The following is a 25,994-nucleotide window of genomic DNA, read 5'->3' as shown; positions in this document are numbered from 1 at the left end:
CGTTGTGGTACGAACAAAATTCGTCAGTGAAGCACTTGTTCCGGAAGTGTTCGGACGTCATCAGTTGTGAGTCGTGTGTAAACCGCTTTTCATTTATAAACAGGGGGTTTGGCGGCTGGATTAAAGAGCTTGGACTTTTGTATGCGAGAACTGGTTGGTTAATTACACCCTGCGGTCGACCCCACAGACGCATTCATAAATTTTAACATGCTATTCATTCAAAACAGGAATTTTCTCAAATATAAATTAATGTTATAATATATTTGGAATATTGTGCATAAATATAGGCATAGGTTAGATGTTTAGGTTCTGTTGGCGATTATTTGTGTTTGTAGTACGTGGGTGAAGCATTTATAGCGTTGTGGTTCGAACATACTACAGCCCGTCCTCCAAACAAAGACCCAAAAGTGATTCCATGCACCCGCCAAACCCCTTGTTTATGAATGAAAAGCGGTTTACACACGACTCACAACTGATGCCGTCCGAACACTTCCGGAACAAATGCTTCGCTTACGTCCTCTGTTCGAACCACAGTTCTATAAATGCTTCACCCACGAACTTATAAATACAAATAATTACCAACAGAACCTAAACACCTAACCTAACCTAACCTACGCCAAACTATACATACAATTTTTATGTATAAGAATATTAATTTATATATGAGAACAAACCAATTTTTAATACACAGTATGTTAAAATTGATGAATGCGTCTGGGGAGGACTGCCGCTGCTTTAAACAGCCTCGTGTGAGAACGGGTTGAATTAACTTGAGTCGAGGACGGGTTCGAACTTGGTCTGAAGACGGGTTGAGTTCTGCGGGTCAGCTCAGTTGGTCGTTAACTATAGTTAGTGATGGATGTGGAAGCCAAGTAGACACACCCTTTCAAGGTGTCTGTACACGGGATTTACTTTAGTCTTGGACCATGTTCACAAATAATACTTGTTGATTGCTCAATAATCTATTAGTTTGGCCCTATTAAACCTCCGGGAGTTGACTAGCTTTGAGGCCAATAGTAATGTAGTGGAGGGTGTTTTGTGAGTGTGACAAACATCTGAGGTGTAACTAAACATAATAAACATGTGTACGGCCTAATCGTAAGGACTCGATACTTGTAAGGACTCGATACTGACTAACATTAACGTGTTATCTCTTGAAAGCTTAATTGTGAAAATTTGTGCGTTATCAGTGTACTTGAAAGACTCGTTTCGTGTCTAGCAAGATCCTAAAAGTGCACGTTTCGGGTATAAGTTAAGAATAAGTAAACATCAGGCAGAAAACATTCCTAATATTGTAAGTGACTAATTGTTGACCAAGGAGTGTTCAGTATTTACTAATAATCAACGGAAGAAAAGCCTTTACTATTGTGGCATACCGACACCTCCGTTCGTCATCCAGTGTTTCTTGTCTAGTGTTTAAGACGTGTTGAGAGATAGTCGTGAGTGCTGGATGATAATTCCAGAGTGAAAATCACACGCATGTGTGTAGAGGCATGTTTCAGGCAGTGTTGGACCATCCCACACCTGTCGGACCTCACACCCAGCGCCGCCTCCTTCACCACAAGGTAACGTACATCTGAATTACAATGTAATTGTTCAACATTTATGCAGTTAATGTTATAACTTGTCTGGGAGGATTTAATGTTATACATTTTTCAAAAAATTGTTAATTCACTTTCATTACAGGTAAATACAAATAGAAGATTATTGTCCAACGAGGAGCAATTCAAGTCTAAGGTACGTTCCAATTTACTCCTTTCCGTGGGATTTTTCATATAAAAACAATCTTTGGGAAGACTCACAGCCCCTACACAGATCACTAGGGCACTAGAGTCCCCTGTCTTGGTCTTGTGGGTTCTAAAACCAACAACCTATATCTTGGACCCTCAAGAAGGCTTGGTTTTGGAGGCGCAAGAGACCCACCATAACTTTGGTTTTGAGGGCGTTGAGTACCCCTAATCTAGGCTTTGGAGGAACAGGGGATCCCTAACCTGGGCGTTGGAGTCACTTGGGACCCCTAACCTGGGCGTTGGAGGCACTCGGGACCCCTAACCTGGGCGTTGGAGGCACTCGGGACCCCTAACCTGGGCGTTGGAGGCACTCGGGACCCCTTACCTGGGCGTTGGAGGCACTCGGGACCCCTAACCTGGGCGTTGGAGGCACTTGGGACCCCTAACCTGGGCGTTGGAGGCACTTGGGACCCCTTTCCTGGGCGTTGGAGGCACTTGGGACCCCTAACCTGGGCATTGGAGGCTCTCGGGACCCCTAACCTGGGCATTGGAGGCACTCGGGACCCCTAACCTTGGCATTGGAGGCACTCGGGACCCCTAACCTTGGCATTGGAGGCACTCGGGACCCCTAACCTGGGCGTTGGAGGCACTTGGGACCCCTTTCCTGGGCATTGGAGGCACTCGGGACCCCTAACCTGGGCGTTGGAGGCACTCGGGACCCCTAACCTGGGCGTTGGAGGCTCTTGGGACCCCTAACCTGGGCATTGGAGGCACTCGGGACACCTAACCTGGGCGTTGGAGGCCCTTGGGACCCCTAACCTGGGCGTTGGAGGCCCTTGGGACCCCTAACCTGGGCGTTGGAGGCCCTTGGGACCCCTAACCTGGGCGTTGGAGGCCCTTGGGACCCCTAACCTGGGCGTTGGAGGCCCTTGGGACCCCTTACCTGGGCATTGGAGGCACTCGGGACACCTAACCTGGGCATTGGAGGCACTCGGGACACCTAACCTGGGCATTGGAGGCACTCGGGACCCCTAACCTGGGCGTTGGAGGCCCTTGGGACCCCTAACCTGGGCGTTGGAGGCCCTTGGGACCCCTAACCTGGGCGTTGGAGGCCCTTGGGACCCCTAACCTGGGCGTTGGAGGCCCTTGGGACCCCTTACCTGGGCATTGGAGGCACTCGGGACACCTAACCTGGGCATTGGAGGCACTCGGGACACCTAACCTGGGCGTTGGAGGCACCTGGGACCTCTAACCTGGGCGTTGGAGGCATTTGGGACACTTAACCTGGGCATTGGAGGCACTCGGGACACCTAACCTGGGCGTTGGAGGCACTTGGGACCCCTAACCTGGGCGTTGGAGGCATTTGGGACCCCTTTCCTGAACCTTGGAGGGTAGAGCCATAGTTTTAGAAGCTGTTATGACTAGGCTAGTCAGATTTGAACTTAAAATAACTTGAGATAATTTGCATACAAGACGTTACTAAGGTGTCTTGCTGTATTATAAGTGTTACTAAGGTGCCTTGCTGTATTATAAGTGTTACTAAGGTGCCTTGCTGTATTATAAGTGTTACTAAGGTGCCTTGCTGTATTATAAGTGTTACTAAGGTGCCTTGCTGTATCGAAATTGAGCACCGTGAGGATGCATAGGTGTGGTAGAGTACATATTTATAGCGCGCGCGCACACACAATTTTATATAATTATATAATTATATATATATATATATATAATATATATAATATATATAATATATATAATATATATAATATATATAATATATATAATAAATAATACTAGCAGCAGGTTTTCTTTTGCACATGTCTCATTGAATATGAGCGCATATTCTGTATTAACTATCTTCTGGTTTAGGGCTTCTATCCCTCTAACTAGTACTCTTGCATCAGTGTTTAATTGGAAGAGTTCTCCAAAAGTCATGATCGTTTTTCGAGGTGAAGAAAAAAGATGGTACCATCGGTCCACCTGGACCGATGGTACCATCCTGAACCTAGAACAGAAACCACAACACCTCCAATAAAATTATATTACAAATCAACCACGCACAGTGAAGAAGAAAGAATAATGAAAGGAATAATCAGTAAAGGAATAAAAAGCACTATTCCCAATCAAAACATAGACCTGATCATATTCTATAAAACAAAGACAACTATCGACCTCCTTATTAAAAACAGCCCGAAGCTGACGGAGAACCCTTTAAAGCAGTCAAGCGTTGTATACATGTACACTTGCCCCCACGAAGGATGTAACCTTCAATCTAAGTACATAGGTATGACGTCGACCAAGCTGATGAGGCGTTTGACATGTCTGTCATCTTCAGTTCGGTGGCCCCAGATATCACATGAGACAAGCCCATGACATCACCCTAACAAGAGAAATGCTGAATATAAACACTTGTATAATAGACAAAACCCAAGATGTAAGAAGATTACAAATTCTTGAAGCAATCTACATAAATATAGAACAACCTACCATGAACACCCAAATTACGGAACTATTTACTCTACCCACCATGAGAGTAAGGACAAGACCGGAACATAACGATTCTAATAGAAGACACTGCTCAACATAATAGGCTTATTACACCTGATTAATCATTGTATGTGCCCATAGTTACCCCCTTGCCTTTTTCCTTTATTCTATTTGTTTTTTCACCCGACCCCGTACTAGTATAAATCTAAGGCGATTTGTAATTTCTTATCACTTGAGAATGAACCATGTAGGTTCGAAACGTTGTGCAATTGTATAATAAGTGTAAAGCATTCTATATTTACTTTTTTCTTCGCTTTGAAAAACGATCATGATTTTTGGATAACTTTTCCAACTAAACACTGATGCAAGAATACTAGTTAAGAGGGACAGAAGCCCTAAACCAGACGATAGTTAATACAGAAAATGCTGACATATTCAATGAGACGTACATTTATATTCGGAAAATTTTTAAGGTTATTTCATAACTTACTGATGAACCAGCAAGGTTATATAGACCTGCTTTTGTCCTGAACATAAACTGAAATAAACGCTCTTAGTATATACACCGAGAGGAGTATACCAATCTGTGTGTATATATATATATATATATATATATATATATATATATATATATATATATATATATATATATACATTTATATGCGTGTATTTCGTGGGGCACTTTTACCATTCGCAAAATTTTTGTCTGAAAATATATTTTTAATTCGTTTGTATGTAATTGTATTTATTTGTTTTATAGGGCTTTTGAATTTAGTTTATTTGGAAATAAGTGGCTTGCAGTTTACTTGCTCATACAGTATAACTCAGTTAATATAGTGTTATTTATTCGCTCACTTTTGTGTTTATCTGAGAGAATAAACTTTAATTTTAGGCTTGCTAATTTTTTTTATTAGTCTCCGTTACATTTTATGGTCATGGAACCGTTTTTTATCATTAAAAATTCTCAGAAACACAATTTCGTTGTTCGTCTGTTCTAACCGTCCTGTTTATTATTCCCTTGCTGCCTAGCACATTGTGGAAATATTGTGATTAACTTCCTGGCACCCTTTGTCACGTGTCAATAAGAGTTGTTGCCATAGAATCAAATGAGGATTTGAGTTTGTTATTGAGAGTAAGTATTCGCGCAGTGTCTGATTCTTAACGAGGAATATTGACAAAGTTTCCTTACCTATTAACTCAGGTGTTTCCCTGTTACCTAGCAGTAAAATAGATACCTGGGTGTTAGTCAGCTGTCACAGGCTGCTTCCTGGGGGTGGAGGCCTGGTCAAAAACCGGGCCGCGGGGACACTAAAAGCCCCGAAATCATCTCAAGATAACCTCAAGATAACCTGTGTTCTGTTGTTGCGCCCTAATCTGTGGGTTCACAGACTGACGGAGTATGATTAAGGTATAAGGAAAGGCTCATATTTTCTAGTTTATGGCGATTTTGCGAAGGAAATTTTATAATGTTTGCTGGACAGTCCCGATTGATTGACTGATTCAAGCATTTTCTAGGATTTTTATAAAAAAAACTGTGAATACTTATATGGTCCCCAAGCCATAAATCACTTATAAGAACTATATGACCCGACCGGAGTTCGAACCTGCATTACTAAGACTCACACCCCCCCCCCCTGGCGTACACAGTACCGTAACCACTTCACCAGTAATTACCTAAAAAAATTGGTTAGTTATGTAGCTGAGTTAATGAGCCCCACAACTAACCAATCCTAGGCAAATACTGGTGAAGTGGCTATAGCACTGTGTACATCAGGAGCTGAGCCCTGGTAATGCAGGTCCTCGTCGAGGCCACTAGAGATAGTGGCCCACAGGTAAATTCAGGTAAATGTGTTCATTATACAATGTGATGATCTGTGCCTATAGAGCCCCTGTACGACAATAAGTATTCCCTACATCGTCCCGGTGATCGGTGACGCTCGACCCTCTAGCTCATCATGCTGATCTGACTCCGTGGCACAGTAGCCTACATCTTCGACTTACAACCGAGAGACCCAAAATTAATTCCCGGTCGCGACAGAAACGGTTGATTTTGTTTCCTTTCACCTGATGATTGTGTTTACCCGGGAGGGATACATCTTGGGGAAGGTCAGCAGGTGGCCTAAGGGAAACCTTGATAAGCCTAAGCACAATGATTCCTGTTGTCTCCGACAACAGGAATTAATAATGCTAGTGCAGCCTCGTTTGAATTTTGGAAAGACGTCAGTGCAAGTAGTGTGCGTCACTGGGAACGTTTACTAACGCATTTACAGATTGCTTCACCCCGCACTCTGTAAATGTGGTTGGAACATTTTCAGCGCCACTTGAACACAGGCAGCCATGTAAACAGTAGAGTGACCCTCGGATGTTGTCACCATGTAATCCGTACAGCAGACCTCAGATTATGTCACCATATAGGTGTTTGTCGGCGACTGCAGACGGATTTTAAGACCCCACGTTAAGAAAGGAAAACTAAATAATATTGAAAATCAATTCTAAAATCTGTGATCAGATTTAGATCTGTGATGGGGATGTTGAGAGGACGGCGTTACGGTGGCGCCCTGGTGGTAGTAAACTTACTCCCTCCATCCCCCTTTAAACATATTAAACTTACCCGAGCCTCAATTATTTTGTGAGGCGCTCGCTGGTGGCTTTGTGCGCTGGTCATGGTAGAATATTCCTGCCAGGAGCTTAACTCATGCACACCGAGGTCCTTGACAGTCTCTTTTTTCCCCTCCAACCGCCGCCCCCTGCTTCTTCAGTCTCTTGTCGCACCCCGGCCGACCTCCCTTTCTGTGTGTCATAGCTCGCTACTTCCCCCCTATTCCCACCTCCCTTCTCCGTTTGTCCTATGGCGATCCTCTGTCGTGGGACGACAGGTGTGGCAGGAGGTTGACAACGTCTGATGAGCCTCGCCAGGTGTGGCAGGAGGCTGACAACATCTGATGAGCCTCGCCAGGTGTGGCAGGAGGCTGACATCTGATGAGCCTCGCCAGGTGTGGCAGGAGGCTGACAACATCTAATGAGCCTCGCCAGGTGTGGCAGGAGGGTGACATCTGATGAGCCTCGCCAGGTGTGGCAGGAGGCTGACATCTGATGAGCCTCGCCAGGTGTGGCAGGAGGCTGACAACATCTAATGAGCCTCGCCAGGTGTGGCAGGAGGGTGACAACATCTAATGAGCCTCGACAGGTGTGGCAGGAGGCTAACATCTAATGAGCCTCGCCAGGTGTGGCAGGAGGGTGACAACATCTAATGAGCCTCGCCAGGTGTGGCAGGAGGCTGACAACATCTGATGAGCCTCGCCAGGTGTGGCAGGAGGCTGACAACATCTAATGAGCCTCGCCAGGTGTGGCAGGAGGCTGACATCTGATGAGCCTCGCCAGGTGTGGCAGGAGGCTAACAACATCTGATGAGCCTCGCCAGGTGTGGCAGGAGGCTAACAACATCTGATGAGCCTCGCCAGGTGTGGCAGGAGGCTGACAACATCTAATGAGCCTCGCCAGGTGTGGCAGGAGGCTGACAACATCTAATGAGCCTCGCCAGGTGTGGCAGGAGGGTGACAACATCTGATGAGCCTCGCCAGGTGTGGCAGGAGGCTGACAACGTCTGATGAGCCTCGCCAGGTGTGGCAGGAGGCTGACAACGTGCTAACCTTTAAGAATGTTGATATTTACGAGTCCTACACAAATGGGAGACAAGCAGCGCCTGCAGGTCGCTTCCACTAAGCAGCATAATGACCAACACCTTTGGTTTAGTGTTCCGTAACTGTTATACAAATTAGCGCCATCAGAGGTCACCTTCTGAGGGTCCAGTGCCGTTCTTGCCTCACTAATATCACTGTCTATCACAGCTTTTGATTCGCGAGGTCCGTGGCCCTGACATCAAAGGCCCTGGCCACGCTAACCCCGGCGTCAATAACCCTGGGGTTATGACGCCAGACAGCATCCAATCACATAAGAACCGAGGAGAATCGTGATTGATTGATGAAGATTAACCCACCACAAGAGGTGGCGCGGGCATGACTAGTCCGTAGGCGGTAGATGTTTGGCGTGATTGTGGTCTTTGGTCGTATAGCATCATGAAATGTGTGTGGCTCTCCGAGAACGGTGCTGCTGTTATAGATTCAGCTACTAGGAACAAAAAGTTCCAAGTAGCACGGGCTATGGTGAACCCGTAGTGGACTTACCTGGCACAGGAGCGGGGCTGTAATTGAGAATGGTGCTCAACGCTCACCTTAAATACTGTCATTGTAAAGTGCCCTGACCTCAGCGCGCGGTGTTCTGCCCGTGGCGCTGAGCGGTATACTCCTCACTTAATGACCCCCCTCCCCCTACCCCCACTACCCCTCCCCCTACCCCCCCTACCCCCCCACTACCCCCCACTACCCCCCACTACCCCCCGCTACCCCCCACTACCCCCCGCTACCCCCCGCTACCCCCCACTACCCCCCACTACCCCTCCCTACCCCCCCCACCCCCTCCCCTATCCTCCCGGTACTAATTCCACCAAATACGTCAACAAATTAGTACTGCGAGTTGCCATGTCATCTTGCAAAGGTGATGAAGCTGTTCATTATAGAGAGTCGAGGGGTATTTTTTATATTTTAATGTGGAATGTTAAAAAGTTAGTAACGAGGATCATCCTGTACGAAGACGATCAACAAGGCGGGAACCGCTCGTTACAAATGGCTGCAGCTCTTGGACCTGGCATGAGCGGGTTCAAGCTCAACAAGCCACACTGTAGGACAGAAAACAGGAGATGCTTTTTCACTCGTGGGGTTATAAACCCGTGGAACCGCCTACCCGATGAAGCCGTGAACACCAAAGTTCTGTTGAGTTTTAAAATACAACTGGAAGAGATCATCAGGGCAAATGGGGAGGACCTTTGACAAGCCGTTGGCTTCGTGTCCTCATCGAGGCCACTAGTATTAGTAGCCCTCAGGTAAATTCAGGTAAATTTATATATTGTATGTTCTATTATGTTTGAAGTTTTCACTGCCACTGTTGACCATGATTGACGGACTCAACGCGTGCAATGTTCAGTCATGCAAATGCAACATACTTTCATCTATATATTTCATAAAGATCGAGGCAGAATATATTGTGAGGAACTTTTGAACATACACAATATTTCCCGTTGTTGGGGGACAGGAAGCCTGTACTTAGGCTTATCAAGGTCACCCCCCCCCCCACACCAAGCCATCTACTGACCTTCCCCAGGATACAACCCCACAATAGATGGATGCAACCCCAACTCTCTGGGACCTACGTTACTGCTAGGTGAGCAAATGCATCGGATCAAAGTAGCCGTGCCCAACCGTCTCTGTCCTGTCTGGGAATTAAACCCGGGACCGTTAGTTATGAGTCGAGGACGTATCTTGAGGTTATCTTGAGATGATTTCGGGACTTTATTGTCCCTGCGGCCCGGTCCTCGACCAGGCCTCCACCACCAGGAAGCAGCCCGTGACAGCTGACTAACACCCCAGGTACCTATTTTACTGCTAGGTAACAGGGGGCATAGGGTGAAAGAAACTCTGCCCATTGTTTCTCGCCGGCGCCTGGGATCGAACCCAGGACCACAGGATCACAAGTCCAGCGTGCTGCCCGCTCGGCCGGCCGGCCGACGTAGACCACTATCTTGTTCTGGAACACTAAACTGACTCCCGCGGGAAACACCCGTCACGCAACACACGTTCTCCTGTGTTCTCTGGCAACACTGGTTTCAAAGAAAGGCCATATTTATTACAAATACATACAGGTTGAAAGGTTACAAGGAATTTGAAAATAATATGTTCCTTCAAGACAGACACCGTCCAAGGCAACACAGATCGTTGTTATGTCAACATGTTCCCGGAAAATTGTCCAGGTAAATTATTTCATGGAACGCTGTTTAAAAAACGTCCAAGTCGACGATGTCGACTTGGTTATCTTGTCGGGGTTATCTTGTGGAGTTATCTTGTCGATAACCCCAGGTCGATGGTTGACACGTGAGATGCGAAGCACCAAGGTTTGTTGCAACAGTTTGTTAGGTGAACATCACAAGTGTGATTGCCTTGTCACCCAACCTGCCCGTCACCTGGGAGTTGCGGCCCACGCCCCCTCCTCCCTCCCCACTGGGGAGCTGGTGTCTCCTGACACACCTGTGTACTCGCCCAAATATACCCAGTTCGATCCTCGATACCTCAGCTGGGTCGACTCCGGATACCTCAGCTGGGTCGACTCCGGATACCTCAGCTGGGTCGACTCCGGATACCTCAGCTGGGTCGACTCCGGATACCTCAGGTGGGTCGACTCCGGATACCTCAGCTGGGTCGACTCCGGATACCTCAGCTGGGTCGACTCCGGATACCTCAGGTGGGTCGACTCCGGATACCTCAGGTGGGTCGACTCCGGATACCTCAGGTGGGTCGACTCCGGATACCTCAGGTGGGTCGACTCCGGATACCTCAGCTGGGTCGACTCCGGATACCTCAGGTGGGTCGACTCCGGATACCTCAGCTGGGTCGACTCCGGATACCTCAGGTGGGTCGACTCCGGATACCTCAGGTGGGTCGACTCCGGATACCTCAGCTGGGTCGACTCCGGATACCTCAGCTGGGTCGACTCCGGATACCTCAGCTGGGTCGACTCCGGTTACCTCAGCTGGGTCGACTCCGGTTACCTCAGCTGGGTCGACTCCGGATACCTCAGCTGGGTCGACTCCGGATACCTCAGCTGGGTCGACTCCGGTTACCTCAGCTGGGTCGACTCCGGTTACCTCAGCTGGGTCGACTCCGGTTACCTCAGCTGGGTCGACTCCGGTTACCTCAGCTGGGTCGACTCCGGTTACCTCAGCTGGGTCGACTCCGGTTACCTCAGCTGGGTCGACCCTGGATACCTCAGGCGGGTCGACCCTGGATACCTCAAACGGGTCGACACTGGACACTGCCCTCTTCACCGCCCAAGACAATGTCAACAGGAAATGCAACACCCTTATCGAGCGAGGCAAGCCATTTGCTGTGGTATAAGCCACAGTTGTAGCTCGTACGTGCACTCCCACATGTATCACACATTAAAGCAGGTGCCGTCTTCTGCAGCTGCCACACCTGTTGTGTTGTTGTGTCGGGTTGTGGTCAGGTCTCGTTACTGTTGACCTGAGGACCACTACAAGACCCGACGTGATATAACTCAAGGGGGCGAAGCAAGAGAAGGGGGTGGAGGCCAAGACCGTCAGTTTCAAAGCGTTATATGACAGAGTGCTGGGAAGACGGGACACCACGAGCGTAGCTCTCGTCCTGTAACTACACTTAGGTAATTACACTACCCCAGCAAAGAACGTTATTTTTTTACTATTTTGACGTGGCAACGTTTTGAAAAAAAATCACAGCATAAACGTTATTTTTACTATTTTAACGTTGCTACTACTTCAAAATTTAAAAAAAAATTGTTTGCTGGGGTTGTGTGCCTCGCCCCTTGAGTCAAGCCGTAATAAAACGTTAGCGCCTCGAGATGTTTACTTGTGTATTAAATGTGGGAGGAGGAACGTGTAGATGACGTCACTAGGTAAACGTTCCTCCCCTAAAATGAGTTTAGTCATCTGGGAATTCGTGATCACACTCATAAGTCAACACTGACGCCGTCATGACAAGAGCACAAGATAATGAATGTAATTTTATCGATGGATTTATGAAATTATTTATCTAAGCTTCACCCATTTTCGAAATTTTGAGTGTAATCCGGCCACACGCCTCACTCGGCTCACTGGGGCTCTGTACATGTCTGTAAAGTAAGTAAAACACATCAGACGGATATAATTTGGTTGATATGACATCAAATACTTTTATAGAACTTATCAGTTGACTAGACATTGATAAGTTTTCTTTACTGTACCGTACAGGATACATCCACACGTTGTATCCAGATCAGCAAGATTCTCACGGATACAAAATTAGCTGTACTTTCCTCCTGGGTCTGTATCCCCCCCCCTAAGATGACGAGCCCCAGAAGGGTACTTTTTACCACTTCCATTTAAAACATATAATATATTCTTCATGCGAAAGAAGCAGTTTTCACTGCGTTAAAATATATATAACAGCCTTGCCTGTTTGCTTATTCAAATAAGTAGGCGTTGGTTTGTGGCAGGTGTGGATATGGGTGTGGGGTTATGGTTTGTGGCAGGTGTGGATATGGGTGTGGGGTTATGGTTTGTGGCAGGTGTGGATATGGGTGTGGGGTTATGGTTTGTGGCAGGTGTGGATATGGGTGTGGGGTTATGGTTTGTGGCAGGTGTGGATATGGGTGTGGGGTTATGGTTTGTGGCAGGTGTGGATAAAGGTATGGGGTTATAGTAAGCCATTGGTGAGTTTGGGCCCATGACTGGCTGTGGTCCATGCACGTGACACCCCAGGAACCAGGGGCCAGATTCACGCAGCAGTTACGCACCTACTTAGGAATATTTACCTTCTTAGAACCTTCGTAGCGGCTACGTCGGTATTCAGGTAGGCATTTACATACGAAGATTTTCATAAGTAAACACCGTCGGCTAAGAATGGTCTCGACCACTCGTAGCTTTACGTAAACTGGATATAACTCAATTTTTCTCTACTACACAACACGGAGGATCGATTTTATTATAAATAAACATTTTAGCTGGTGAGTCTCGAGAAGAGTCCTTCGTGTTAGCTATATATGCATTCTCTGCTTGAAACTTGTAGTAAATATATCTTTTATGATATTAGAATTAGTTTTATAATAGAAAGGTATTATACCAGTAGTTATTAAGTAAATAAACACTGGTGAACATGAAATATGAGAGGAGGTGATGATCCCGGGATGGTGGGAGCATTTACTATCACCAAATGCCCTGTTCACCTAGCAGTAAGTATAGCTAGGGGTGTACATTAGTTATACATACCCATTTTTAATTGATTTTGTTTGGTTTTATTTTGAAATTAAATCTGGGTGAGACATAAAAGAAAAATATGCTGCACAAATGATGTTAGGTAAGGGTAAGGGTAAAAACTTTTGTCATTGAATACTTAGGTCTATAATTGTGAGTATATGGACTATTATGGCCTGTTAAAAAAGAGAGGGAGAAAACAGGGGTCCAAGACATCTTCCTGTTACATAATTTGGCTGTGTGTAACAATAAGTAAATAATTATCAGAAGAAGGCACCAAGCAGGGAAGGCTATGTAGCAGCAGTAAGGCAGTGAAGTAAGGCAGCTACTTATTTGAGGAATGCTTATTTTATTTACCTTATAAGCTGAGGCAGCTTATTTTATTTGGGGAATGCTCAGCTGATTCCTCTACATTTAGCATGGAACAAATTTGTGTAAAGACCTCTTCCTGTTACACAGTTTGGTTGTGTGTAACTAAGTAAGTAATTATCAAAAGAAGACACCAAGCCGGGAAGGCTATGTAGCAGCATTGTGTGTAACAATAAACCACATTTTTTTTTTAACAAATAATGCACCTGTGAATAAAACAAATCCTGTCAGCTGTAAAAATATTGATGCAGTTTTTTTTTAATAATAAATATAATTAAAGAAATATTTCTGGTTTATTTTTATCCTATCATTTTGTACTGTACAGTATATCCAAAGAAGTGAAAATTGAAACGATGCACAATTTAATGAATGATACAAAAAAAATATGACTATTACATATCAACATGAGACCTTAATGATCCATAGTTAACATGATTTAATAAGGAAAATACTAGTAATAATACAAACTATAATTTAAAAACCTTTATTACTGATTTTTTTATTAAGAAGCTTAGGTATACACAGGAATGTGCTGCTACCCTGTTCTGTATAAATGATTATAGTGTAGATAAAAAATTAGCGATAAGTTCATCTAATACTCCCATCTCACAGGATGGTTAGGCATACATGGAATCAAGGGAGAAAATACCTGCCTCAATACAAAAAACAAATAAACTCTGACTAAACAACAACTTTACGATTTTCACAAGAGGTAAGCACTGAATCATGGAAACATTATATTATAATTACTCTTACCAGTTTCTACAAGACTCCTCTCAAACAATAGATTTTTTGTTAACATGCTTAGGAATACACAGCAATGTGCTACTTCCCTATTCTGTATGAAGGACCACACAGTGTAGATCAAAAACCAGCTACAAGCTCATCCAACATCCCCACCTCACAGGATGGCCAGTCATACATGGAATCAGGAGAGAACAAAATATGTAAGGCTGATCTATTAACCCTCACTAGCAAAATCTGGGTGCAGCACTAGAATATCTTCCAGTATTCCTGAATGTATGAAGTAATTCCAGACCTCAAAGTACCTCATACCATTTGGTCTGAAGTAACTGATAACAGGGCAATCACAGATATAGTGTTGGAGAGTATGTCCTCTCAAGTAGGACTGAACAGATGTTTTTTTCACCAGATGGTGTTATAAACCCATGGAACCGCCTACCCGCTGAAATTGTAAATGCCAAAATCCAGCTAAAAATATCATTAAGACAATTGGCGGGACCTTTAACAAGCCGGCGGCTCTGTCCTCGTCGAGGCCACTAGATAGTGGCCTTTGGGTAAATTCAGGTAAATATATACAATAATTGTCAGCGCATCTTCAGAGCGACAAGGAAAGCTACACAATGTCTATTAGAATTACCTAGGTAAACAACAAATGTAACATATTTGTTTACTACAATGTCGGTGCAGGCTGTAGAAGTTGAAAAAATATAGTTTTACTTTGAAATATACTTATTTTATAAGAAAATTCTACTTAAATAGGTGGCAGGTGAGCTCCGATAAGCCAGCATCGTGATTGGCTAAATCTTGAAGAATGAAGAATAAAAAATAAAGATGAAGAATGTTGCCTGCTCTCTGATTGGCCAAACGAAAAGCCCTAGTGACATCTAGCGAGACTTCTTGAAAGTTGCTAGTAACTTCGTAAGTACAGCTTTCTGAATCGCATGTAGTCACGTTCTTAGCCGGTACTTACGAACCTTCGTAGCACACCTACTTAGATTCAGATTCAGATTCAGATGTTTATTCAGGTAAGGTATATACATACAAGTGATGTTACATTAATGGATTGATATATAGATAGAGCTAGTACATACAATGCCTAAAGCCACTATTACGCAATGCGTTTCGGACTTACAAATAGCTTCGAGAATCTAGGTCCAGCAGTACAGTTTGGCGAGTGTGTGTTCTCATGCTGGAGCCGGAGGGCGTTGGCAGGGAAGGAGAGGGTATTGGCCGAGAATCTGGGTATAAATGCTGGTCACTGATGTGGATCATACCCAGTGTGGCAGATACCAGCGCCCACACCGGTCCCTCCTGGCAGCTCTCCGCACCAACCCATCAAGATACGAGCTGTGTTGTATCTACGACTTCTTGTTGCTGAGAACCCTATAGAAAGAGCACAACATAGGCACAATTTATCAGATATTCATAGTTGTAACTTGTCACCTTCAGCAACACATCCAAGAACCACAGAAAATGAGGCCAAGAATAATGGTAACGTATTTTTCTTATTTTAATTCAAGAATGTTATAAGATTTATTATTTTTGTGGATCACTTGACTCCAAGCGACGGGAGCTGTGGACACGTCTCCCTCGTGCCTTGCCCCCCCCCCCCAGGGGAGAAAATAAGTCTTGTGCAAGGTTTGGGTTATAGGCTGGTGGCAACACTAGGAACACAACATATTGTGGTCCTTGAGCAAGGCGCGCATCTAAGGTCACCCAGAACGCTGGTACGATCCCACCGTCCTGCTCCAAAAGTTGTCAGATATAATTGTTGTTGTTTCAGATTCAGCTACTCGGAACAAAATTTCCATGTAGCACGGGCTAAAGTGAGCCCGTAATATCAGATATCATGTTATTGTGATTTTAGTGTAGTGACATGGTTGACTGTAAATAGCAGATGCAACCTACTCTCGCACAAGACAGCACATATATGACTTATTGCTTATAGTCACTATTTCCCTTATAAATAAGTAAATATGTGATATATTCCAAGCCATATTTTTTTCAAGGCAATAACATTTCCTCTGTCTTATTAAACAATATAGATTTAATAGAAAATTTGACAATATCCTGAGTTACTTTACAATTTATTTAAATATTTTAGTTTTGTTTTATTATTTATATAAAACTGTAATATCAATATAGGTATAGGTTCAGTACTAATTGTAATATCTTAACATACTAAGAAGGTTAGGTTAGGTTGTGGTTTTCTATTCAGCATTTCAAGGTAATCTCAAATATTCACAATAAATTAGTATGCAGATGACTCTTAGGTCCATCAACTTGAACTGGTAGGTACAGCGACGGTCTCGATTCGTGCAGGGCCGGCGTTCGATACCTCGTGGTTCAAGTTGTTGGACACTGTTCTTCCACTCCGTCCTCATATCCCAGTCCTTCTCAGTCCTTCCTAATGTTCTAGAGCCATACTGGCTTAGCGCTTTGTCCTCATAATTACCCTACCATACTGGGACCGAGAGGGCGTCTCGGTGACTACATTTAGTCCAGTGTTCTCTCTCTCCTTCCCCTTTACCATAACATCTAGTTCATCCTGCTAGATGATCATAATGTTTGACCAGACCACACTAGAAATTGAAGGGACGACGACGTTTCGGACCGTCCTGGACCATTCTCAAGTCGATTCACACAATCGACTTGAGAATGGTCCAGGACGGTCCGAAACGTCGTCGTCCCTTCAATTTCTAGTGTGTGGTCTGGTCAACATACTTCAGTCACGTTATTGTGACTCATCGCCATCATAATGTTTGTTAGATTGGTCTAGTACCTCCCAGGTTCAGGCGTTTATGATTCTACATAGGTTCAGGTATCTATGATACATGGGACACACACAGGGTTCAGGAAGTGACCCCCTAATTCAACTTTGGGGTTCAGTTCCCGAGCCCAGTATATGCTTCTGTAACCTTTTCCACCACCCCCCGCAAGATGGGTATGGGGTGCATAATAAATGAGCTAACCTAAACTACGATAATACACAGGTTCAGGCGTCAATGGGTTACAATGAACATTTTTCATAAACTTTATTTTATCCATCACAGTAAAGATAGGACCTACAAAGTAGACCTTCACCAAGCTGAGTTAACCCCTCTGAACCTAATGCTACACAAGTATCATCATATACTTGAGTTTACCTGATTATACTACACAAGTATAATCGTATACATGGGTTTACCTAACCGTATACGTACACACCCACACCCACACCCACACACCATGAGATGCAACACAAGGATTGGGGCTCGTATCTCCACCGGGAAATATCCTCCACCCATTTGGGGTAAATGTTTCCTTGTATCATTCCTCTGTCACACAGGTAAGATATAAAATATGTATGATGCTGTCTGATCCCCTTCCCCCATCACCGCCCTCGTCCCCGACCCTCTATACTGCCCATTCTTCGCACACGTCACCGTAACCCATTCCCCCCATTCTTTGCTGTCTCGACCACTTCCCTAACTCCTCAAATCCCACCCTCTCGCCTATCTTCTTCCCTCGCCTCTACCCCTTTTCTCACCACTCAGCGCCTCTCCCTCATCACTCAGCGCCTCTCCCTCACCACTCAGCGCCTCTCCCTCACCACTCAGCGCCTCTCCCTCACCACTCAGCGCCTCTCCCTCACCACTCAGCGCCTCTCCCTCACCACTCAGCGCCTCTCCCTCACCACTCAGCGCCTCTCCCTCACCCCTCAGCGCCTCTCCCTCAGCGCCTCTCCCTCAGCGCCTCTCCCTCAGCGCCTCTCCCTCATCACTCAGCGCCTCTCCCTCATCACTCAGCGCCTCGCCCTCATCACTCAGCGCCTCGCCCTCGCGACACATCTGGCCCAGCGCCCCGCCCCTCTCCCGCTCCCTGGACGTACCTCTGGTACCTTGCAGCACGGCCCACACATATATACTAAAGTACCAGATGAAGCGCTATGAAACTAACAATGTTACAGTACTTTTGAAGTATAAGATAAAAATGTGATGCCATGCAATGTCGAGTAATTAGCTGGTGACTTATTATGGTTTTATGACTAAGGGACGGGAGGCTTGTGGCGCTTAGTGAGCTCCACTAACACCTACTACTGACCTTTTCTAACATTCAACCTACAACAGTTGTCTAGCTCCAAGGTATCTATTTACTTGTAGGTAATCTGAGGCATCTGGGGAGAAGAAAACGCCAAAATGTCCTGCTGCGAGAATTGAACTCGGGACCTTTCGGCTGTGACCCGTGATGTGCGTGTGTGTACTCGCCTATTTGTGCCTGCAGGATGGAGTATTGACTTTTGGATCCCGTTTTTCTAGCCATCGGTTGTTTATAGCAATGACTACTGTACTATTTCCCTATCATATCTAGTTTTAAAATTACGAATAGCGTTTGCTTCCACAACCTGCTCCTTAAGTGTATTTCATTTTTCCACTACTCTCACGCTAAAAGAAAACTTCTTAACATCTCTGACTCATCTGAGTTTCCAGCTTCCACCCATGTCCCCTCGTTTTGTTAGACGATATGTTCACACTGAATACTATTTCCACTCTTCTTGAGTATTTTATATGTTCCTATCATATCCCCCCCCCCCCTCTCCCTTCTTTTTTCTAGTCTCGTCAGGTTCAGTTCTTTCAGGCGTTCTTCACACCCGCATCCCTCGTAACTCTGGGACAAGCCTTGTCGCAAACTTCTGAACCTTTCCCAGTTTCCTTAATGTGTTTCTTCAGGTGGGGACTCCATGATGGCGCGGCATACTCTAAAACTGGTCTCACGTAGGCAGTGTAAAGCGCCCTAAAAGCCTCCTCACTTAGGTTTCTGAATGATGGTGTAACTTTTGCTAGTGTAGAGTACGCTGCTGTCGTTTTCCTATTTATATGCCTCAGGATTCAGATAAGGTGTTACGTCCACTCCCAGGTCTCTTCCTCGAATCGTCTCAGTTAGGTAGTTCCCCTTCATTGTGTCCCTTTGGTCTCCTGTCACCTAATCCTATTTCCATAACTTTACATTTGCTCGTGTTGAACTCCAGTAGCTCTGGAGCATCTCTGCAAACTGTTCAAGTCCTCCTGGAGGCTCCTACAATCCTCATCTGTCACAACTCGTCTCATTAATTTTGCGTCATCCCAATTTTGTGTGTGTGTATTTACTAGTATTTACTATTTGTGCCTGCAGAATCGAGCTATTAGCTCTTGGACGCCGCCTTTCTAACCAATCTATTGTTCCTCTATTTATTTTCCACTACATATATTTATCTCTAACGCACGCACATTCCCAGGATGTCGTAGCAGCTGTTTAACTCTCATACCTATTTACTGCTAGGTGAACAGTTGCATCAGGGTGAAAGAAACTACTTATTTGTTTCCGCCTCCGCCGGGAATTGAACCCGGACTACGACTCCTGAGCGCTGTCCACTCAGCCGTTAGGCCCCGATGTGTGTGTGTGTGTGTGTGTGTGTGTGTGTGTGTGTGTGTGTGTGGTGTGTGTGTGTGTGTGTGTGTGTGTGTGTGTGTGTGTGTGTGTGAGTTCAGTTGTACTCACCTAATTGTGCATGTTTTGGCTGAGCTTCGGTTTTCTGATCCCGCCTCTCTGCTGTTAATCAACTGGTGTACAGGATCCTGAGCCTATTGGGCTCTATCGTATTCCCTGTACGGTGGAGGTATGGAGTCTACCTCCACCATATCATTTTCTAGTGCATTACATTTGTTAACTACTCTTACAATTTAACAATTATTTCCAATGTCTCGGTAGCTCATTTGGGTACTCGGTTTCCATCTGTGTCTCCTTGTTCGAGTTCCACCCGTGTTAAATAGTCTGTCTTTATCTATCATATCAATTCTTCTGAGAATTGTATGTGATAATCCAGCCCGTCGTCCTAATGATTCCCAGCGTCACAACCTGGTCGACGACCGGGCCTCGGGGACGCTAAGCCCCGGAAGCACCTCAAGGTAAGGAAGCACCTCAAGGAAAATCGTCAATTAAGAGTCTTTTTCCTAATTTACCAGAGGACCCAAAATTGAAAACGGGACAGTACGTCACTTTCGCGAGCCGCTTCCATTTTCAAATACGACAATTTTTGGCCTTATTTAACGCATACGAGCGAAAAACAACGTTCTTTGTAGGACAAGTTGGATGATAATCATGTCTTCCCTAAATCTTTTGTCTCCCCTAAATATTGTCTTCCAGCGACGTGAGGTTCAATTCACGTATCCATTCCTCATAACTCATACCGCATAGTTCTGGAACTAGTTTAGTGCCATACCTTTGAAACTCCTCCTATAACACCATAAATGGTTGTATTTAATATTGAAAATCCACGATGACGCTCCGTCTGGGATAAGAGCCTTTGCCTCGTCCACTTCCAGCAGATGCTTCCTTACCTCACCAGTGGTATTCTCAAAATCCTCCAATGGTGCCTGGTAAAACGCACCGCATATAGCTCAGGAACTTCTCTTCGTTATGTTGTAAAGACCTCTTGGAATCTCTTACTGATTTCTTTGCACACCTCCATGTCATTCTCAATGACCCTATCCATCCCTACTCTCTCATTACGAATTTGTTCACTGTTTTCCTCCTAATGTGGCCGTTGGGTCTTGGCTTCATTTGCTATGCCATTTTCATACTATCTCTGCCTCTCTTCTCACACTGAGGTACTCATTCATGGTTCTCTGGGATCTTCCTCTACTCTCTTGTGTTCTGTTATTCCTGTAGTTTCTCCGTGCCCTCGTACTTACTTCCTTGGCCACCTGCATCCCTGATTGAACCTTGGGTTCCTCCTTCACATATCATGTTTTCCTTTTGGACCGGGAAAACTTATCTGCTGTTTCCCCACGCTTTTGGGTGATGTAGTCCGTCTCGTGTGTGTGTGTGTGTATGTGTGGGGGGGGGGGGGGAGGGGTCCTCACTCGGAGGTCTTCGCACCTTCATATATTTCTTCTAAATAACATACTGTCAGACCCTTGTGCAGTTGCCTATGCGTGTGTTTTTAACTTTTTTTTTTTACCCAGAAGCTGCAACTAGGTCTTTCATACATGTAAGACGTAGCTTTAGCTTCTGGAGCCCACCTGTGCAGCTGTCGGTCATTAAATACAATGACTCTTGACCCTCGTATAAATTGTCTCCTTCCTGCCGCAGGTGGTAGTCGTAGCGCTGCTGCTGCTGGTGCTGCTGTCCGCCGCACCCTCCTCACAGTTCTTCCTGAAGAAACGCGGCCGGTATCGTCTGCGTATTCAACGGCCCCGACTGAGTGAGTCCCTCTCAAAGTGGTTGTTGAGGGGAGCGATTTGAGGTTCTGTAGTTATTGTAGCTTCCAACTGTAACCAATATTACAGTAACCACCGTTACAGAAGCCACTACTACTCTAAATACCTCTACAGTAAACACTTGGACAGCGAACATTACAGCTCTTTATACTGCACCAGGAAGCTGGAAGAGTCGAGGTGAGAGGTCCCAGGAGAGCAGCGCCAGCCGCCGCCTCGTCCCACTAAGGGTGATAACACCATGTACGAGGTGTGCTGTGGTCGTCTCTCTCAGGAGCTGAGCAACCGGAAAGGTTGCACAGTTGCAGTTGAAACGGTCGAGAAGTGCCTCGTGCACGGTGAAGCGGCACCTGCAACACCCAGCACGCTTCGTGCACGGTGAAGCGGCACCTGCAACACCCAGCACGCTTCGTGCACGGTGAAGCGGCACCTGCAACACCCAGCACGCTTCGTGCACGGTGAAGCGGCACCTGCAACACCCAGCACGCTTCGTGCACGGTGAAGCGGCACCTGCAACACCCAGCACGCTTCGTGCACGGTGAAGCGGCACCTGCAACACCCAGCACGCTTCGTGCACGGTGAAGCGGCACCTGCAACACCCAGCACGCTTCGTGCACGGTGAAGCGGCACCTGCAACACCCAGCACGCTTCGTGCACGGTGAAGCGGCACCTGCAACACCCAGCACGCTTCGTGCACGGTGAAGCGGCACCTGCAACACCCAGCACGCTTCGTGCACGGTGAAGCGGCACCTGCAACACCCAGCACGCTTCGTGCACGGTGAAGCGGCACCTGCAACACCCAGCACGCTTCGTGCACGGTGAAGCGGCACCTGCAACACCCAGCACGCTTCGTGCACGGTGAAGCGGCACCTGTAACCCCCAACACGCTTCGTGCACGGTGAAGCGGCACCTGCAACACCCAGCACGCTTCGTGCACGGTGAAGCGGCACCTGTAACCCCCAACACGCTTCGTGCACGGTGAAGCGGCACCTGCAACACCCAGCACGCTTCGTGCACGGTGAAGCGGCACCTTCAGGGCCTCTACTTATCACCAAACCCGAAAGACTAAAATACTGACTCGATAATACGTCTGTGCTTCTGTATTTCCCGCCAATCCGTACCCTTCATGTCATGCCAGTCCTGCGGGCTGTATTATGAACGTTATTATGTATTAGGTCATGAATTTTGTCCAAGAGCTCTTTTGAATAAGTTACAACGATAATAAACTACAGTATTGAGAAGAGTTAGGGAACTGCATTAGGAGTTTAGAAAATAAAGCATTATTGATTGTGATATTTAGGCACGCTTCTTGAATAATTGTAATATAATAGTGTTAAAATTCTTAGATTTTTGTTTCACATTTAAATATATTGACGTAGTGTGTGGGAATAATTGTGATAGTTTTATATTATCGGGCTCTGTAAACTTTGAAAGGTGTGTAGCCTAGCCGAACCCGACGTACCGGGAAGAGATTCAGGCGCGTGAATTCTTTCTTGGTAAACATGATGATAACCTATGATGAGACGATGATAGCTATGACGGCAAGAAGATAACCATGACGACAAGATAACCATGAGACGATTCAAATTTGTCGATGTTAATGGCATTAGATATCAATTATATAATTTTCATATTCAACACTTGGCAATATATGTTTTAATTATACATAAAATAGAAGAAATATTTCATATTATCACTAATATTTATTTATTACAGATCGAATAAAAGAGATCAAAGGTTTGGTCCAGGTCCTATTGGGTTCAGAGGTGGGAGGTGAGAACCTAGTCCAGGCTCTTCCCTACATTCCAGCTTCAGTTAGCTGTCTACCGTCAACGGACCTTCAATAGTGTGTCCATCAGATCTTGATCCAATTTTCACCCATTGACATTATTTTCACACATCACAAATCGACAGTCTTTATAATCGTATAATTTCACATATTCAACATCTTCAATTTGTTATTTAAAATTAAAACAGAAGATCATAATGTTTTAAGTATTAGGAAATATATAATAAAATTGTGGTGATTAAAAGATAGAACTTTTGTCTTTCCAACTACAACAAACTAATGAATTTAATAATTAATTTGCACAATAAAATTATTTGTACAGTAATCCAAACAAAACTGCAAAAACAATGCATTTATATATTTTTTTTTGTTTAAATTGTTCTTACAGTAAACTCATTCAAGTCCCAAAGATTAAATATCAGTTAAGAACAATGAATAAATGTTACAAAATTACATGTTTGTGAAAATCAGTAAAGGATTTTGTGTTAATGTTTTCAGTCAAGGGACTTTTGTAGGGTTATCATGAGGGGTATTTCTCGTTGATATTTTTGTATCGATTTTCTTGTATGGAGGAACTTTTGTAATGGTTTTATTTTAAGGGTCTTCTGTATGAGGGGCTTTTTGCTTTGGTCGTTTTTGAATTAAGGATCTTTTGTGTAGAGGGACTTTTTTGTGGCTGTTTTTGTATCAAGGATCTTATTACTAATATACTGACTTTTGACTTTCACCGAGTTATTATTTTATTATTATTCTTATTCTTGGGAGGAAGAGAGGAGGGAGAAGAATGAGAATGAAAGAGAAGGGGTTGGAGTGAAGAACAGAAAGCTGGCTGAATGGAAATGTCTCTCATTTGAGAATGCTGGTGATGTCTCTCAGGTGAGGAAGCTGGTGATGTCTCGCATGTGAGGAAGCTGGTGATGTCTCTCAGGTGAGGAAGCTGGTGATGTCTATGTGAAGCTGATGGTGATGTCCCTTCTGTGAAGACGATGGGATGGAGTAAACACAAGAATACAGGAATTAAGAACACTAAAAATCCCAAACACTGTAAGAAGCAAGCATGATGATTGGAAAAATATTGTAACTAATTTAAAATCAAATAAACAATGAAAGAAGGGTTGGCTGGTGCAGTAGACTTGAGTGCAGGATAAAGGCCAAGAAGCTTGACAGACGTTGTGTGCGCGTGCGTGTACACAAAGAGTCTGTAGGTAACAGCAGTTTGTGAAAAGGGAGTGATTGTTTGACGCCTCACGAATAGCACTGTACATATAGACTTCTAGGGGGTGGTGGTGTGGATCGAGGTCATGCATCTGGAGTGTGGCGGGGCACTCACCAGGCACCAATCCTTCCTCACGTGCCATAGTACGTCCCATAGTACCCGTCCCATCGCCGTACAAAGCAGAATGGTCGGTTTGCTCCAATTTTAATGATTGTATTTTTCCAGTTCCACTTCTGATATGAAATTTGCATACTATTTTCCATACTATTCGAATATCATGGACCAGCTACATCCTACTAAAGGCTCGTAATTTAGTTTTGAGAAATCCTAGTAGTTCTCAATAAATTATAATAAGCACTCTATAAATTATTACATAAAATAATGATGCTTTCGCCAAACTATATTATATACAATAGTGTGTGCTTTGAAAAATCTAAAGAGAATGGATTTAAGAATGTTAACAGAAAACGATAATTGATTTTAATGTCAATGGGGTACACTATTGGAAACAGGATGGATATCGGCTGGACATAGGGTCCACAACAAGTTACACGATGTTTATGGAGTCCACTACTTCCCAGAAGGATAGGTATGGGGTACATTGCAACCAACAGGTGGTGTATGGGGTTCACTACCACCCACAGGATGGGTATGGGGTTCACTACCACCCACAGGATGGATATGAGGCTCACTACCACCCACTGGATGGGTATGGGGGCCCATTACCGGCAACAGGATGGGTATAGAGTTCACTACCGCCCACGGGGTGTGTATTGGGTTCACTACCACCTGTTGGATGGGTATGGGGTCTACTACTATCTGTTGGATGGGTAATGGATCCACAACCATCTGTAGAATCTGTATGGGGCCCACAACTGCCAATAGGATGGGTGTGGGGTACACTACCACCAGTAGGATGGGTATGGGCTCCACTACCACCTGTAGGATTGATATGGGGTCCACTACCATACCATCACCATCTCACTACCTCTGAGATGGTGATGGTAAGAGTGATGGGAGCTGGAGAGGGAATTACCTCTGTGCCGCCCAGGTCATGGGCAGTTCTGGAGTCGGTGTTGAAGTTGACAGCATGGTCGTCCTGGTGGTAATCTCCGCAGGGGTAGTGGAGGCAGTGAAACTTACGCCAGGGGCTATGATAGGGGCCAGGCCATTGGCTATATATAATGCGTTTAGTTCACTGACAAAGTGCTGGTTGTCTGGTCCAGCAAGCCTTTCCGCTAGTCTAATAAGACCAGGGATAATGCCTGCACGTGATGCAGGGGGCTGTGAAGGAGCCTGTGGGACCTTGGGTCCCCATTGAGAAGGCTGTGTCGCCTGCTGGGAGGAGCCACATGTTGGTAAGACCGGAAAGTCTTCAGGTCGGTTGGCGGGAGCCGAGGTGGTGGGTTGAGCACCTGGGGCTGTGGTCGAGGAGGTAGAAGGGTTGTTTCTCTTGGCTTCAACCTGGACCTTGATGTTTTCCTGTCTGCGGGGGCAGCGGTAGGAAATTGCGGGGGTGATTGCCATCACAGAGCAAGCAGCGATGGGCTGT

General features: G+C 45.3%; 1 protein-coding gene across 2 annotated transcripts in view; it reads left to right on the top strand.

The window, feature by feature from the left end:
- The first annotated feature begins 820 nt into the window (after window positions 1-820).
- LOC123774584 (uncharacterized) overlaps window positions 821-25,994 on the top strand; it is a 41,566-nt gene continuing 16,392 nt past the window's right edge. Inside the window, exons 1-2 of one of the 2 annotated variants that reach the window (XM_069303887.1) lie at window positions 821-1,565; window positions 23,154-23,210. In XM_069303887.1, coding sequence (XP_069159988.1) covers window positions 1,480-1,565; window positions 23,154-23,210 — 143 coding nt within the window. In that variant the 5' untranslated portion in view covers window positions 821-1,479. The remainder of the gene's footprint in view (window positions 1,566-23,153; window positions 23,211-25,994) is intronic. The other variant, XM_069303888.1, reaches the window with a different exon arrangement.

The sequence above is a fragment of the Procambarus clarkii genome, chromosome 51 (genome assembly GCF_040958095.1).
Source record: "Procambarus clarkii isolate CNS0578487 chromosome 51, FALCON_Pclarkii_2.0, whole genome shotgun sequence".
In the NCBI taxonomy this organism is placed as follows: domain Eukaryota; kingdom Metazoa; phylum Arthropoda; class Malacostraca; order Decapoda; family Cambaridae; genus Procambarus; species Procambarus clarkii.
The sequence above is the reverse complement of the archived record's forward strand: the minus strand, read 5'-3'. Positions and strand labels throughout refer to the sequence as shown.